The sequence below is a fragment of the Poecilia mexicana genome, unplaced genomic scaffold (assembly GCF_051168715.1).
Source record: "Poecilia mexicana isolate PSO_F unplaced genomic scaffold, ASM5116871v1 scaffold_14, whole genome shotgun sequence".
Classification (NCBI taxonomy): Eukaryota; Metazoa; Chordata; class Actinopteri; order Cyprinodontiformes; family Poeciliidae; genus Poecilia; species Poecilia mexicana.
Window position 1 is genome coordinate 54475 of NW_028263383.1, and position 16854 is coordinate 71328.

The 16854-nt window shown below is 38.8% G+C and overlaps 1 protein-coding gene across 1 annotated transcript in view; it reads left to right on the plus strand.

Moving 5' to 3' along the window:
* Positions 1-16854, plus strand: part of LOC106914846 (roundabout homolog 2-like) — a 114911-nt gene that overhangs the window by 16316 nt on the left and 81741 nt on the right. The window contains exon 2 of the mRNA XM_088012576.1: positions 9266-9592. Coding sequence (XP_087868702.1) covers positions 9266-9592 — 327 coding nt within the window. The remainder of the gene's footprint in view (positions 1-9265; positions 9593-16854) is intronic.

Here is a 16854-nt window from a genome sequence, read left to right on the forward strand (position 1 = left end):
CTCCCTTGTTTTCCTGTTATTTTTTTTTTGTTTGTTTCTACTTGCTCATCCAGAGGAAAACCAAATGGTGTTAATGCCTTTTGTGCCTGATTAAGCACAAACCCTTTCTGTCTCCTCCGTGTCCAAGTATTGCGAGAGAGATGTCTCACTTGCTCTCCCAAAAGTGCTCCTTTCAGAGTCTGAATGGGGGGCCTTTTCGGCTTTCAAAAGCATTTCGGCGGACTTGGAAAGATTGGACTCTTTTCTCTTCACTATTGCAAGGTGTGTCAGGAGTTCAATAGTGATTTGTGGAGCGTGAAGTTCCGGAGGAAAGTATTTGAACAGTGCAAGAGAATAAAATTATATTAATGCACTGACAGCACAAACCATGACCTGAGACAAAAAAAAAAAGGTATCTCTTGGGAGGTGAAACGGTGATGTGTAATTAGGGCTTGTAGTCATTTAAAACTTCCCCCAGAGGTACGGCAGATATTTGAAGAACACTTTTGGTCCTCAGAGTTACAGTTAGTTAAATAAGAGTTTAGTTGACAGGAGTTTTCCTTTGGGTTTTATGCCTTGTGTCCACAACCTATACCATAAAAAGGTTGTTTCAAGCACTTTAAAACTGAAAGGTGCAGCAAACATAAATGCCGTTACCTGTGGAAACCAATTATTGTCACTTATAATTGAATAATTTGATCAATATATATATATATATATATATATATATATATATATATATATATATATATATATATATATATATATATTAAGTTTGGAAGAAAAAAGAAGAAAAGCCCTCAATTCCAGAACTATTAGATTGACAATCAGGTTATCATCAAAGACGGTGCAAAAGGGCCTTACTGGTCAGATAGCCGTTTGTTTTCCTGAAACATTTTAATCTCTAGGCATTTAGGTCTGTGTGCTCCTGTGCACCATAGTGAGACAGAAAGAGCTGTTTAAAGCCCCAAATAGAAGATTTTAGCAAGTTTCGAGTCTGGCGAGGTGCTTGAAGACATCTAAATACAGGTTGAAGTCAGCCAGCCCTCTGCACAGACAACAGTCTGCAAATGGAGGGCATTCTAAGTGACATGCCCAGGCCTGAGTGTCCAGGCAAGTTCATCCTCACCGCAAAATGTGAGACACTCAAAGTAGTCTTCAGATACCCTAAAGTTTCCTGAATCTGTCTTGCTACTGTTGACTTAAGTGGGCTTTTTATGGAAGAAGGAAGAAAAAAATATTCCCAAAAAAAACCAAAAAAAAAAACAGTTTTCTGAAGTCATGTTTTTTTTTCTTTCTTTTCCCCAAAAGAGGGGCCTAAAGTTTAATCATTTGGACACCAAACCAAAGAACAGGTTTGGTCTAAACCAAATACAGTATTCCAGAAAAAATAAGTTCATGCTAACATTGAGGCGCAGAGTCAGAGGTTTTGTGGTTTGGGGATGCTTTGCTTCAGTGTGACTGTGACTTATTCTGCTCACAGTTGTGGCAGGTAGCTGTTCATGCCGAGTCTGGTTTTCCTGGAAGTCTCTTCCCATTAGAAATAAGTGGTTCCTTTCAACTGTCAGATGTTTTCTCAGGATGATGGATTGTTTCAACGTCAACAACTAAAAAAAAAACAATAGTATGGTTTTCTGAGCCAGAAAACCTTTTACCATCAAAACAGTAAATATAGTTGGATTAACTGGATCTCACTGTAATCTAGCAAAAGACTGTCAGCACAGTAGTGAGTTACTGCACGCTGCATGTTTATGGCCTTTAGATGGTTTGACATCTATCTCCATTCAGGCTAAAATGACAACAAAACAAACACACAAACTGAGCTAAATGCTAAACACGATGCCCTCTCTTATTTGTTCTATGGAGACTGGCTTAGATATGAAGAGTATGAAGGGAGTGCCTGTGGGATAAGCAGCTCTCGCTTTCAGACAGGGGTTTGGCACTTGTACGCACGTCTGGACTCGGTGCTCAGGACACATGTCTGCTCGGCTCTCATTGAAGCCGGCCATGCTTGGTGTTGAACACGCTGTCACACACACCATCTGTTACCGCCAGCTCTCCTGGCTTGAGCAAACATGGCTGCGCGTAGGTAATGGTGCAGACAAAAATTCTGACCTTGACACTGTCTCCTGTGTGTGACCAGGGCGAGATTGATGACGGTAACTAAGCCTTTTTCATTTTGGTCGGTGGGACACAGGAAGCAGAATCCCATGGTGCCTGGAAACCCGTCTGTCTGTGTGTGTGATTAGAGGATGGGTCTTTCTCCGCCTCCATTGCCTTATTGAACTTTCGAGTTGAACTCACTGAGTGTATAAATTACTCTTTCTACTATAGTCTAGACACCCATTATCAAAAGACATTATGATGCAAACAAGCTTTACATGCTGAACTTAATTTAAGCATTTTTTCTAAATGAAAACCAGTGTTACTCAATCTTTAATAGCTCTGCATTATGCCCACATTTTCAACTGATGGTGCTTTGTTAATGAGTCAGGATTTTACTTTGTTACATCTTCACTCATTTTCTGTACAATCTTCATCCCATTCAGGATCACAGAGTTTAGTAGCCTCTCCCAGCAGAGTATGAAGCAGTTAGGTTCATGTTCTTTATCTTTTCAACCGAAGTAGTTTGGTCAAAAAAAATGTAACCAAGTTTTCAATGGAACAATCAAAGTCCTGGATCTGCAAAAGACAAACCAAAGCAATTTGAAAATGACTAAATACACAAGTCATTTCACGTCTTGTCAGGTTGCTGTGTGGTTTTCAAATATCGTGTCGGTATCAAAATACCTACCGGATCTCTAGAGATTTCATGTTTGGTTTTTCTGTTTAAGGATAAATAAAATTTATAGCAATGTTTTTCTTTGTTGTCATTTTAACAGTCATTGCATTTTTCTGAAGCTAAAACAGATCTGGTTTGGTCTTAAGATTTTTTTTTTTTTTAGGTTTTTATAACAGGTCTGGTTTATTTTATGAGAACTCTATCTTGTGCTTCTATATCACTTAAATTGTTAAATGTAATATCCGAAAACTTAAAAACGTACATCACTATAAGCAGTATTTCAATCTACTTACTACAATACTTTGAGCTTTTACAAATTATATTACATTAAAATCACAAACCTCAATGTAATTGTGATTTAAAAAAATGTAAGTAAAAGTCTGAGAACTGTGGCGTATACATTGTGGCAATTTAGTCTTAGAATAACAACTCCTGTTTTGTATAGGCCTCAGACGTTTGCAAGGGCACATTAGTGAACAAATGGCATCATGAAGACTGAGCAGATGGGTCAAGAGTAAAGCTGTGGTAATATTACTTCAGTATGACACAAAATCCCAGCCTATATTTGTAGTTCACCACAAAATATAAAGGTGACACAGCAAACATCTGAAAGAAAGTTCTGATTTAGATTAAAACAAACAAAAATATGTGGGAAGACTTGAAAATAGCAGAAGACACCTGCTCTGCATCCAATCTGAGTGACTTTGAAACTGCAAAGTAGAAGAGGAAGGCATTTTAATATGACATAGCAACGAAACACACACGGACTCCACACTTTTCTATGCCATGTTTTTCGAGCTTGAGCTAGCCAGGCAAAATTTTCCTTGACAAAGAGGTGAAAACAACCATATAAACAGAGATTTTGATGTAAGAAATTTGACCCGTCATGACATATTGGATCCATGATGCAAGAGGAATGAGATTCATCCACTTTACCTGACCGTGCTCACTTCACACCCCATTTTACACATGATCATTTCACTCATTGTCTACGGTTATTATTCGATCCGCTGCTGTCAATGCAGTACCAAGAAGAAAAAATGGTTTAATTGAACCGTTTGGATCGATGGCGCCTGATGCAGCCTATCTCCCTCTCATCTCACTGTGGGGAAACTGCATTTATAATGCCATTGACAATATTGAGCGAATTGACGGTGGATCAGGATAAACACCCCAGGCAGTGGGTGGGGAATGAAGTGCCATTTCTTTACAGCTGTGGCCTTTTGTAATGACTTTTTCCGACCATAAACATGAAAAATGAATGTTGGCTATGAAGATGAGTGAAGTTTGTTTAAATTATTGTACCCAGAAAGCATACGCACATTAAGCTAAATACAGTATCTTGTAAAAGTATTCAAGAGTGAGCCTTTACACATATTGCCACATTACAACCACGAGCTTCAATGTGTTTTATTGTGATTTTCTAATTGCCAAGGGCAAGATTAAGTTTTTTGTTTTCTTTTTTTTTTGAGAAAAAGAGCATCTCCACAGCATAATACCCACCATCAGGGGTGTGTTCACACCATTCCTGTTTATTCACCTTATTCAAACTCTGGTTCGTTTGTCTCGAAAGTTTGTTTATGGAGATGTGAATGAGCAGTCTAAGTCTGATGAGGACCAAAAGAAGCAAACTCTGGTCCACCTAAAAACCTAGGTCTGGGTTTGCTTGAAGTGAACTCTGGGCGGATCAGATGTAGCTGCATGTGAATGCCACGTGAACTTGGAGACTGCTCCAAATGCAGCGGATTAAAACGCAGGGCATTCTGGTAAAATACAACCAAATCAATCAAACGTGAGTTTTTCAGGTTTGTGGAGGAAATGGCTCATGGTCATTTGATAAAAGACAAAAGGAAAATCCCACACTGACGCCAATCCATTTTTATTTCCATTTTGCGAAGAAGGAAGTTGCGCCGAAATGTCTTTTCGTGTTTCCTTCAGTGGATCTTGGTGCAGCGCCACCCACAGGCGAGGGGGGTAAATGTGAAAGCAAACTGCTCCAGCTGAAAATGTAACAAATATTTCAATTCTGGTCCCCAACAAAACACTGTAAGGTGTGGAAACAATCCATGTTTCACTTAGGTTATAATTTGTTTGAATATTCACTTTCAGGTGTGACAAAGTGTGGAAAAATTCAAGGTACATAAATACTTGTGTAACATAGATACAAGTGCTCCTGGAATTAAAAATGCATCAGCTTTATAAAAGTAAATTTGAGAATATTTGTATCAAGGCATGGCGTCACACTGACAGAACATACTTTTATTTTATTTTATTTTTTTTTACAATAATTTATTGGATCTGCTGGTTGTAGTGACAGTGTAAACTCGTATAGCCGGGGAGAGTATGTACAGTAATTTTGCATTTAAGATGAAAGGAGGAAGATGCACTCAATGATAGAAACATAAATTAAAAACAATATCCCATCGTGAGCATGCTGTTATTCATTATCTTTACAGCCGCTGAGATTTATTGTTGAAATTTATAGTGCGTATTATCATCGTGGGGCATATTATTACTATTTTTTTCCCCTGGGCGACGGGAGTTGATAGGAGGGGCTAAGCTGCGCCCGCACCGCGCGCGCACAGCTACTCACCTCTGACTGAATCCCATCTTCAACCTTTCATCCCTCAACTTGTCCCACGCGGGGGATGGACGCGACCGGTCGCCTCGCGTGGAGCCGCGGGTGAAGCAGAGGCGTCAGGGAGGGGATGCTGTTGAGGCGGCGGAACCGTCGGGAAGTGGAGAGGCGTCGGTTTGGGCGTCGGTGGTGATGTTTGAATTGGTGACTGCAGGAACTGCCAGCGTGTCGGAGAGTCGGGAGAGCTCAGCTCACTGGTGCGCTCTTACTGGAGAGGGAGAGGAGGAACGGACATATGAATGAGACTTATCTCCCTCCTTTAGTGGCTGAGAATTGTTTCTTCTTTTTTTCTTTTTTTTTTTTTGAGGTTGTTTTAGTTCACCGCGCCGAAACAGTTGTTGACACAGACGAAAACGGGACTCACTGACTGAATTGCTTTGGAAGGAATTCTTGCATTGATAGCTTACGAGGCCAATATGCCAGAATGGGTCCTCTACAGTATCTATTCCTCTGTGGACTTCTGTACACCCCAAGCGACGGTAAGTTTAATCGCATCTTTTCCCCTAACATTGTGAACTGATTTGAGTTCAGGATGCGACCTGAGACACAGTTTGAAGCTCAGAAAGAACAAACTGAGTGCCTTAAGAGATAATTTTGTTCTGTTTTGTTTGTTTTTTTCTGAATTGGCCATGATGCCAGCGCACAGCGCGTTATAGTTGGCTGATTTCAGTTCTGGTGTCGGATGTTGCTGTAGGCCAACTCTTTAATGGCTTCTTTAGACAAAAGTCTCTCATTTATTCATGAGGTCTCTTCCAGGGAACTCGTTTGTCACAGGAATTAAATCATATATGACATGTAGAAGTAGTTCATTTAAGGTGTTTTTTTATACATGTTACGGAGAAAAGTATTTTATTGATAGATTTTTTTTCATTATTATTTTGTCTACAATCCTGTTAGTAAAACAAAGGTTGGACATAATTCTATCAAGGTAGCCTAAATAATGGTCTGATTGTCAGATTAAACTCAAAGGAACTCAGAGCTGGTATGGAAACGATGGAATTGATGCACAGTTTACTCTTTGGAAACTGAAAGTGCTTGTAGGCTGTGGCTTCATAAAAATGATTCTTCAGTGATGTAGATGTAAAATGAGGTATACTGCCTGGAAACTTGATAGGTTGGGCATAACATTATAACCACTAACAGGGGAGGTAAATTGAAAGTGGGTCTGGTGTGCCCTGTTCCGTATCTAAAGTGTTTCAGGGAACGAAGAGTGGTAACCCACCATCAAGGTTTATTGATGAAAGTGGGGAGCAAAGGCTGGCCTGTGCAGTTCCAGTCCAGCAGATGAGCTATCATAGTCTGGATTGCTGAAGTACTGTTAGAATGTCCACTGTTTCATATGGGGCTACAATCTGGTCATAATGTTATACTCGGTCGCTTCATGGTACGTTGATTGACCTGCTTGGTCCTTTTTGAGACTTCAGTTGTTGTTTGACTGCTGTTGAGCTTTGTTCCTCGTGATTGGGCCTCTTGTTTTTCAAAGCACGGTCCTCATCTATATCCAGTCGCCTTATTCCAAGTCGAATGTTAACAAATCAGAACAAACACTGAGTTGATTGCAAGGCTTTATTTTTGCAAAGATTTGCATCTGAAGAGATGCGTAACTCCTTTTGTACAGCATAAACTTCTTCCTCATCTTTGGTCAAAATTGTCAGAAGTTATTTACGTGTGACTCAATGTTCAGGCAAATAACCCTTGATATGCTGGAGAGAGTGATGATAAGATCACTGAGAAAACAAAATGTGTTTTTGAAACACAGGCAGGGTGTTATATTGACTATCATTTTCAGATCTGGTTGGTTTTAAATTTGTTCTTATATTGCCTTTGCAAATAGACTCTTTTAGTTATACTCTTCAAACAACAACAGCAAAAAAATGAAAAATAAAAAAAAATATATTGGATTAGAAACCCAAGTTAAATTTATCTGAGGGGTTCTGTCACTTTAAATTGGCTTTTATAAGTGTGCCCCTGCTTATAAACCCTAAAGAAGCACATTTTCTGCTCTGAGCCCTTGATTTTCTGCTTCAGTACCACGGACAGCTCCCCATAAACACAAAATTGCAAGAAAAAGAATGCTTGCATTCATCTAGGGGTCCTCCCACCCTTTTATCACAAAAACATTTTACATGGCAGCTTTTTTAATTTGGAGAAGGGTTAGAGGAATTAAAAAAAAAAATCCTTCTATTTTTTTTTATCATTCGTTCATGCAAGACAGAGATATTACTCATCCAGATATAATTTAGAAAAAAAAAAAAAACTCCATCTATCTGCTCTGTCCTGGCTCATTTACATTCAGGGTCAGGGGGTTGCATGGAGCATGAATCGTGCAGAAAACAGTCAAATTCCCCTAACACAGTGCCAGTCCATCACAGGACTAAAAGACTGACAGGACCCCACAAGCTCTGCCTGCTGTTGGCTGACAGTTACCAACCACTGAGCCAGTGTGCCACCAACAACTTTAATAAACTCATTTAAATTCCACCGTCTGACAGCTTCAGTCTGAAAAATGTCAGTGCAGACAACATATTGGACAAAGTCAGTATTGCAGGAAACTCTGTTTGTTTCTGCATGATTTATGGATCTGCACAAATGCGGAAGATGTATTGTAGACAGTGTTTTAAAAGCATTTAGAGAAGAAAAAAACACGTCACCTTGGTTCACCCTGCGTTCCTGGCTAATGGAATGCTTTTTGTCAACATGTATTTATATCTTATTTATTACATTGCCTTATAAAAGTCAATTTTTAGCAGCTTAAACATCACCCTCTTGTTTGCTTGCACACACACCTACACACAGAGCAAATTTTATAATGTCTTCATATGCTGTGAAGGGGAGAAACGGTATATACACCTCCATAATCTCTTGCTGGCGAGGAAAATAACATTGTTCTACACTTATTGAAGGGTATTGTGGTGAATTCTTGTTTTTAGTTGTGATCAGACATTTTTATGGGGATTTTTAACCGTAAACGGTCAAAAACAAGCGTTGGAATGCACGACAAGCCATCAATCTAAAGGTCAGAGATAAAACAAAAGTGTAAACTTTGTTTATCCCATGGTGATACGTTAGAAAGTGATAAACGTAGTCCAGCATTCGCTGCAATGAACCTGCTGAGACAACATGCTTGATGATGTCAGTTTCTGACGAAACGTGTTAATGGGAAAGCTAATGAGTTGTAATGACTTTTCAGCTCTTATCTGTGAAAGTAAATATGGAAGCTTCCATGTGGTGACACAGCCACTCTCAACTGAGAAGAGCTTGATGTTCATCAAGTTACTTTTTAAGGACTGACTGCAAAAAAAAAAAAAAAAAAAAAATCTTATTTTTATTCTGCTTATACAGTCATGAAACTAGATTTTATAAATATAACAGCTTTATATCACAACTATCACTTGTATGTGCATTCACATCTGGTGAATATCTCCAGCATTGAGCAGGATACGTCTTGGACCACAAAGGATGGAAACTCACATTTCAGGGTAATTTAGAGAAACTAGTTAACCTAACAGTCATGTTTTTGGACTCTGGGAGGAAGCTGTAGTACCCGGAGATAACGCATGCATGCACAGGGAGACCATGCAAATTTCTTGCAAAAAAGACTCCAGGTCGGGATTTGAATTTAAGATCTTCTTGCACCACTCATTTCCTTTCCATTTAATAATTATGCAGGATTTGTGTTGGCTCATATAAAATCCCAAAATAAAGGTGTTTGTGGTAATAATGTAGCAAAATGTAAGTACATTTGAAGGGTTTTTAATAAAAGAGCTTGCCTTATTGCGTTCTTAATCTAGTTGTTACTACAAGATTGGATTAGGACCTCTGCTACTGCTTGAACAGGACATTTTACTCTCTTGTCTCCTTTTTAGGGTCCCGTCTTCGCCAGGAAGACTCCCCTCCTCGAATCGTCGAACACCCTTCTGACCTTATCGTATCGAAAGGCGAGCCAGCCACCCTCAACTGCAAAGCAGAAGGCCGTCCCACTCCCACGGTGGAATGGTACAAAGACGGGGAGCGTGTTGAGACGGACCGCGAGAATCCCCGTTCCCATCGAATGCTGCTGCCCAGCGGGTCACTCTTCTTCCTGCGCATCGTTCACGGACGACGCAGCAAACCAGATGACGGCAACTACGTGTGCATCGCCCGCAACTATTTGGGAGAGGCCGTGAGTCGGAATGCTTCCCTGGAGGTGGCATGTAAGTTTGATATTCCGTCGTCTTCCTCTGGTCGAAACGGTTCTTTCAGGTGTCCGAGTTGTATTGTGGAGGAATGGTAGAGTGAGGTAACCTTTTATGGGGTGTATGAAAATGTGAAATTGTGTAAATGTTGGATTGGGAAAAGGTAGACTTCCGGTTAAATTAAGCATAACACTTTGGGGCAGTTGTGCTATAGGATCCATCGAAGGTGTCATCTATCATAATCCACGCAACTTCACCTTCTCGGCTGAACCTACCAGCACGCCCGCTGTGTGTGTGTGTGTTTGTGGGTGTGTGTGTGTGTGTGTGTGTGTGCTCAATGCGTGAGAATGTGTGTGAATCTGTTTTTCAGGCTGCTAGCGAGACCTGTTTGGATGACCTGTTTGAGTAATGTATGGGCAAAGCTGTGAACCGCTCCGGGGAGGAACAAAGACGGGGGCAGGATTTTAACCCAGCTAACTCCCTTTCACTGTTTAGAGTTGGAAGGATGCAGCCAGCTCCCAGCCAGATCGCTCCCTGTGTGGGAGAATGGCGCTCAGGGCGATTCACATTTCCATTATGTGCTAAACTGAGCTGATTTCTTGCCATGAACAAGATGCACACATTCACACACGCTCGGACGCACACACCGATATACATGCATGCACACAATAAAAACAAAGAATGTCTGTTTCCTGCTCTCTGTTCTCACAGCTTGGGAATTGCAGGCCAAAATCATATTGGTTTGGTTTTAAATTCACAGAAACGTTGTCTCGTCTTTGTATTCACATCTTTATCACAGAACAAATATGACTAAGAAGTAGTCTGATGATTTGACTACGGTTTAAAATATCATTTAGTTCTCTTTGTGAATATTGACGTAACTGACACTGACATATTCACGATCTTACTGTAGCGTTTCTAAAATAATGAACAGGAAAGAATAAGAAACAAAATAAGAGATAAAAACAATAAACCCAACTGTAATTAAGATACATCAACCAAGTTCTTTGTGTGCACATCTACACTTGGAGTAAGACTTGGTCTTATCTCTGTCTTTGTCTTTGTATCAAATCAAATTCTGTAAATTCAAATGGGAATTGTAAAGCTAGTTCTGATTTGGCTGGGAAGCTATTTTATCTCCAGCCTTTATAAATAATATATGCACTTGTAGTGGGTTTCCCCAACCTTGAATGCAGACAGATTTGTTCTCAATTTATATATTTTTTTAATTCAGTGTGAGATCATCCTTTTGCACTAGAATATTCCTTATTTTAAGGCTTTTTGCTAAACTTCACCAGGATTGCCACTAAATTTGTCTACAGTACATTGTGGGGTTTGATTCTTCCACAGATTATGGTCTTGTAAAGTTACCAGGAGAGCCACCCTCTCTGCATCCCCCCCTCTTTCTCTCTCTCTTTCTCTCTCTCACTTTAATCAATTTAAACTGCACTCCATATCACATTTACTGTGCATCTTGAGCCGTCCTATCGCATTTGAGGGTTGTGAATAATTTTCCCACTCTCGCAAAGAAGCCACAGACCCAAAACTGTCGTTACAGTTTCAAAAGGGAAAATGTTATGGCAGCTTCACTGATTCCCCTGACTGAATAGAGGCTGAATTTGCTAACACAATGACTGTGTCAGAGTGATTTTGTGGGGATTTGCTGGATCTCTGTGAAGACAGAAAAGCTCATTTGTATGTTGTCACTCAAATTAGCATATGTAATTCTTTTTTTTTTTCCTTCAGATTAATTGTTTGACGGGAGGGTTGACGTCTTCAACAGCAATACATCTAAAAGGAGATATGAGGTGTTTGAAACCTACATCAACTAAAAGTAGATGTAAAATAGAGCTTTAATGTTTGCCTGCGGGCATCTCTCTATCTGGTACGTTGAAAAGCTGAAATGATGTGAGTCTAGGACGATGTAGTACCGCATGCAGGACCCCTGAAGCCATTCATTGGCTTTCATCCGGCCAGAAATATGTGCATAGAACCATTCTGGAGAGTGAGGAGATTCTGAGGGATCAATGATTGCTCATGGAAAGTCAAATCTTACACGCTCTGCATTCTTTAGCTGCTTGGAGTCACCACAGTAGCTGGACGTGATCTTATCTGTTCCAGTGATGCAGCAGTTGCAGATTTTATATAGCAGACTGAAGCTTTGACCTGCAGAAACTGATTTTAGTTTCTCTTTAAGTTCTACAAATAGCAACGAGAGCCTTTATTCTCTACTTTGTCATTTGTTTGTCATATTGGCGTTAGATTTGACATCACAGTATGGGTGTATGAGAAAGAGAGCAGTTGGTGTTACACAGCTCTGCAGCTTCGCACGATCACACTTAAAACAAAATTAAAACAAAATCTAAGTGATTCAAGAGTTAAAACTGGAAGCTGTTTTCATCATCTTCCTTTTAGCTACTAGAACTGGTATAGGAAGCATTGCTAAATGCATGTATATTCCCTGCATACCCTAAAGCAGTAGTGCTTATTTTTTCCATAAAGGCCAAAATTATCAGGTTGATAAATGCAAACATTTTAACTTATTATTATTACAAATTAAACATAAACTAAACCCATAATATTTAAAGAAATTAAAAACACAATCAAATTTTTGTTGAAAAGTGATTTTTGTAAATCATTGATGATTTTGTAAAGCGTAAGTGGGCTTTGCAAGAATTAATTGCATTGCTAAAAGAGATGCACAATGTCCAAGATGTTTTTAATCTGTAGTTTTCCATTTTAATCTGTAGTTTTATATTTTAATCTGTAGTATTCCATTTTCTTTACATAGATTTGTATTCATTTTATTTTTTGTCTATACTCAACAAGAATATGTTACAGGTCACTTGTTCAAAATGCTTGCTGTATTCCAACAAGTTTCCTCAAGGCTGCTTTAGTGTAAACCTTATTGGATTAAATTGAAATGAAAACAAAAATGTATATATTTTCCATTTAAAACATGTTTTAATTTCTTTTTTTAATATATATATATATATATATATATATATATATATATATATATATATATATATATATATATTAATTATACAAATAGGTAGTTTTTTTTTTCCCTTGCAGCTTCTTTTTGTTCAAATACTGCAGAACCATGTCAGCCTTTTGTTTTCTTTGTGTGGTGCAGAATATCATACTTACAGAGATACAGAATCTTCTGACATATCCAGGGGCGGCAGGTTCTTGCCACTCTTCCTGCGGCCAAAGTGGGATGGGAGCATGCAGGCAGAAGAAAGTGCTGTGGGGATGAGAGATCTGTTTCTTTAAGAGTTCACACACATCTGCAAATTTTCTAATGGGCTGTGGCAATGCGTCTCAACCAGTGGTTCAGAAAATGTAGCAAAACCAGAGGGGTGCTGCTCCCGTGGGTGCGTTTCTGCTGTACAAGCTCAATTTTGGTGGCTTGTCATGCATTTTGTGAGCCTCAGTCTGACTGAAAAATTTGACAAGGCATTATTCACTCCATCTGATGCAAAACACTTCAGCTGTTTAAGATGGCAGCGGAGCTTAAAATATGTAAATTATGCAGAACATGCCAGATAAATCTACAGCTGCCGTCTTGGCAAAACAAATAACATACCTCAGAACATTTGTTTTCCTATTAATTAACTGCTCCTTGCAGAGATTTCCATTCATACTTGATTGCTAGTAGAGCCAATTACAAAGACTCCACATCATTAGAAAAAAAAAAAAAAACATTTATAAATACATTTGATTATATTGTATGTTTTGGTTTTTATGTTATGAAAACTGATTGGAAAGCTGTTGTGTCTTGCAAAATTATTTGAACGTTTAAATGTTTTTGTCACTTTTCAGCCACAAAAATCAATGTATTTTAATTGGATTTTACATGATAGACCAACACAAAATAATATGTCATTTGCACATTTTGTCACAAGTAAAATTGTGAATTTGAAGTAATTGTATTCTTTGGGTCAATTGGTCGTACAGAAACCTTTGGCCAAACTTACCAAATTACAGCTGCAAGTCTTTTGGGGCTAAACTGTGCTCATTCTATTGTGCATCGTAGCTCAGTACAAGGAATTTGCTTTAATAAATCATTTCAGTGCTTGTTTAGGTGTCACTTTATAGAATTGGGCTCAAGCCTCTTACATGTAAGAAAACATGCGTCTTACATGGTTTCTTACAGGATTGCCCTGTGTTTAGTCTTACCCATCTTTCTCACCATTCTCACCAGATTTCCTGTCCCTGTTATAGCATTAAGCTGCTACCACCATTTGATGATGGGCTCCAAAAAGTGTTGGTCCTGTCTGACCTGAGCACCTTCCTCATGTTTCCCCCTACACGGCTTAATTCAAACTGTAAACAGGAATTTCTTGTGGTTTTCTTTTAACAATGGCTTTCTTATTGCCACACTTACCCACATTCCATATCAGTTGGTGCATTGTTGTCATGTCAACACTCTCCCACCTGAGCTGTGGATCTCTGCAGCTGCTACAGCTTTACTATGGCTTCTTTAGCTTAGTTGACTCTGTGAGGCATTCAGATTTTACAATATCGTTTTATTACGCAACCCTGCTTTAAACTTTAGGCCTAATCTATCTTGTTTATTTCATAACATGTAAATAAAAGTGGGTGTGACCTGACAAATCTGAAAAAAAAAATATATATGGAATATATTTTACATTCAGTCAGCACGATTTGTTTCCTAGTCTCCTACATATTTGATGGTCTTGTTGCTTCTGCCTTTTTTTTTTTTCCTTTTTTTTTTTTGTAGATTGCTAGTCATGCTTAGTCACCAAGGGACAACATCAACATATTTTTTATTCTCTCTCCATGGTTATTTAATCTCTATTAAATCTTTTAGTGTGCTGCAGTGGTAGAATGATGGATTTGCAGTGGAAGTGTATCACATAGCTAGCACCAGACTGAAAATGAATGCAAAGACCCTTCTGTGACCTCTTTCTTTTATTATGGAAATAAGTGCAACAAAATGAGCCCACCACGCAGAAGAAAATTTGATCTTGACACCAACTGGCAAATATTTACCATCAAAAAAGCTCTGAATCTGAAGTATTTTCACCTCTCCTGAAATTCGATTTCCTGAGCAGTCACGTTGGCTGCATATTCAACGCAAATGATAACATCGACCATTTCACGGCGAAATGAGGCCGTGGCTGTTCACGATTTGAAGGTCTCGTAGTTTACCGCGATAAACCACACTCTTGTTTGGTGTTCTGTGGCGTGGCGTGTCACTTGATCCTCCGACTCTCGATTTTGACAACCAGAAGTCACTTGTCTGTGAGTGCGCTGGCTGTCCACAGTTGCAGCATTTTACAACCGAGCCAAGTCAGAAACTGCAGCTGAGCTCTGCATTCTGAGCAACATTTGGAAAGAAACTGTGGAACCTCGAGGCCACCAGTGGACTGGCACTAATCATCACGGCGAGTGGCTGTTGATGGAATTAGAACAGCTCCCTTTAAGTCTTAAGAAGAGACAGTAAGAAATAAACAGTGATGTGTTGAAGGGAGCTGTAGGAGGAGGAGAGGCTAATGTAAGGGTGTTTATTAGCACAGTGCTCAAGAAGAGGGGACCCATTCTGCTTGACTGTGCCAAAAGTCACTCAGCCACATAGCTAATAATCAATCTCTCTATTGTGTTGTGGTGCAAGACGTAATGGATGCTTATTTTATATTCCGTCACAGCTCAGAAATATATCTTGCTTTGAAGGTTATGCTGTTGGGTTGTTGGTGTTACACTGTAATAATAATAATGTTGTGATCTATGCAGTGAGTAAAATGTGAACTGTTGTTTTTTTTCTTTGTTTTTTTTTTTGTTGTTGTTGTTGCCAAGTGATGTTGACACAGCTTTTAAAAAAGGAAAGTTCTGTAGTTCCAGAGTTGTACTATGTTATTTTAAGGAAGCATCAATGCCAGTGCAGTTGTATCTTGATTTTCCAATGTGAACCACACCTAAGATTGATGGGGAAGTAAAAAAAAAAAAAGAGGGCAAGATTTCAGACTGCCTTTGTATTTAAACTGAGCAAGCCTGAATATTTTTAGGTAATATTTGAAAGAACATCATGTAATGGAGGTGAACGGGAAAGCAGAGGGTTGGAGAACCGGTTGTGCTGGAATGAGGTGCTTTAACTGTTGGATGTTAAGACAAGCAAATCTTTTATTTTTACCTTGCGAGCTTCTTTACCCTCATTATTTATATTTGTGCCAGTTAATCTATCAAACTCAGTCACACTTTGTGTGTATGAATATTTAAAAGATTTATTCTCTAAACATTGTTATTTTTTTAACCTCACCAGTTCTCCTACAATTTAACCTCTGCTTGTGTTATGTCTATTAGCTTGTAATTGAGTCTTCTGCATGGATGGGCATTTCTCTGGGTCACTGGCGCTATAGAGTATACAGCATACATTATAGCCAGTTGGTTTGATTCGAGAGGTGAAAGTTTTTCTGTCTTCTTCAGGCATGAAATTATCTCATTTCACAAAGCACATCTCAAGGATTAGATTGTTAATCCATATTTATACTTTAGCATCGACATAAACTACAACTATCTGATTATTAGTCATCTGCTTTTGTTTGACTATCCAAGCATATAAATGTAATTTCTTTGGTAGGGATTTTGCTTTTAAATCGGGTTTAATATTGCGATCGTAAATATGTTTTCTTTTTTATTACTACGTGTGCTGGAATTTAAGCATTGAGTTTGAAACCATGTATCTGTGTGTGACATTTCAAATAGGAAATGTATTTGAGTTGGTCTGTTGTGTCGACAGAGTTGTCAAATTTACAAATGCAGATGTTTTGTCGGCCTGGTTGGTCACACTGGATTACAAAAGCTTTGTTTGAAGAATCCTCTAACACTTTTAAATAGTTTGTAATGCAGCATTTTAGGTACTTGGTAAACAAAATAAAAGAAACAGGGCAGACTAGATACAAATGATTTTTAAGCCCTGATAATTCTGCAACTAGCCCACTATTAGCTGGTAAAAATGCAAAAGATGGCACCTGCTTTGGAGATCCCCAAAGCTACAGTAAGAGGACATTTTTCCTTTGATTTTGACTGAATTTGATTTTTCCTTGATTGAAACCTGAGACTGAAAAACTCTGCACTGAACAGAAATTCTTTTGAGATTTAGGACGATTGTAAATAGAGGGGATCATTTACAGTGCTTTTGTTTTTAACTGTGTTGACCAATCAGGCCCAGACTCGCATATTCAGAGGTGATTGTTAAAAATGAAAAGGTTTGGGTTTAGTTTTGAAACCATCTTCCATTTAACATCCTCTGA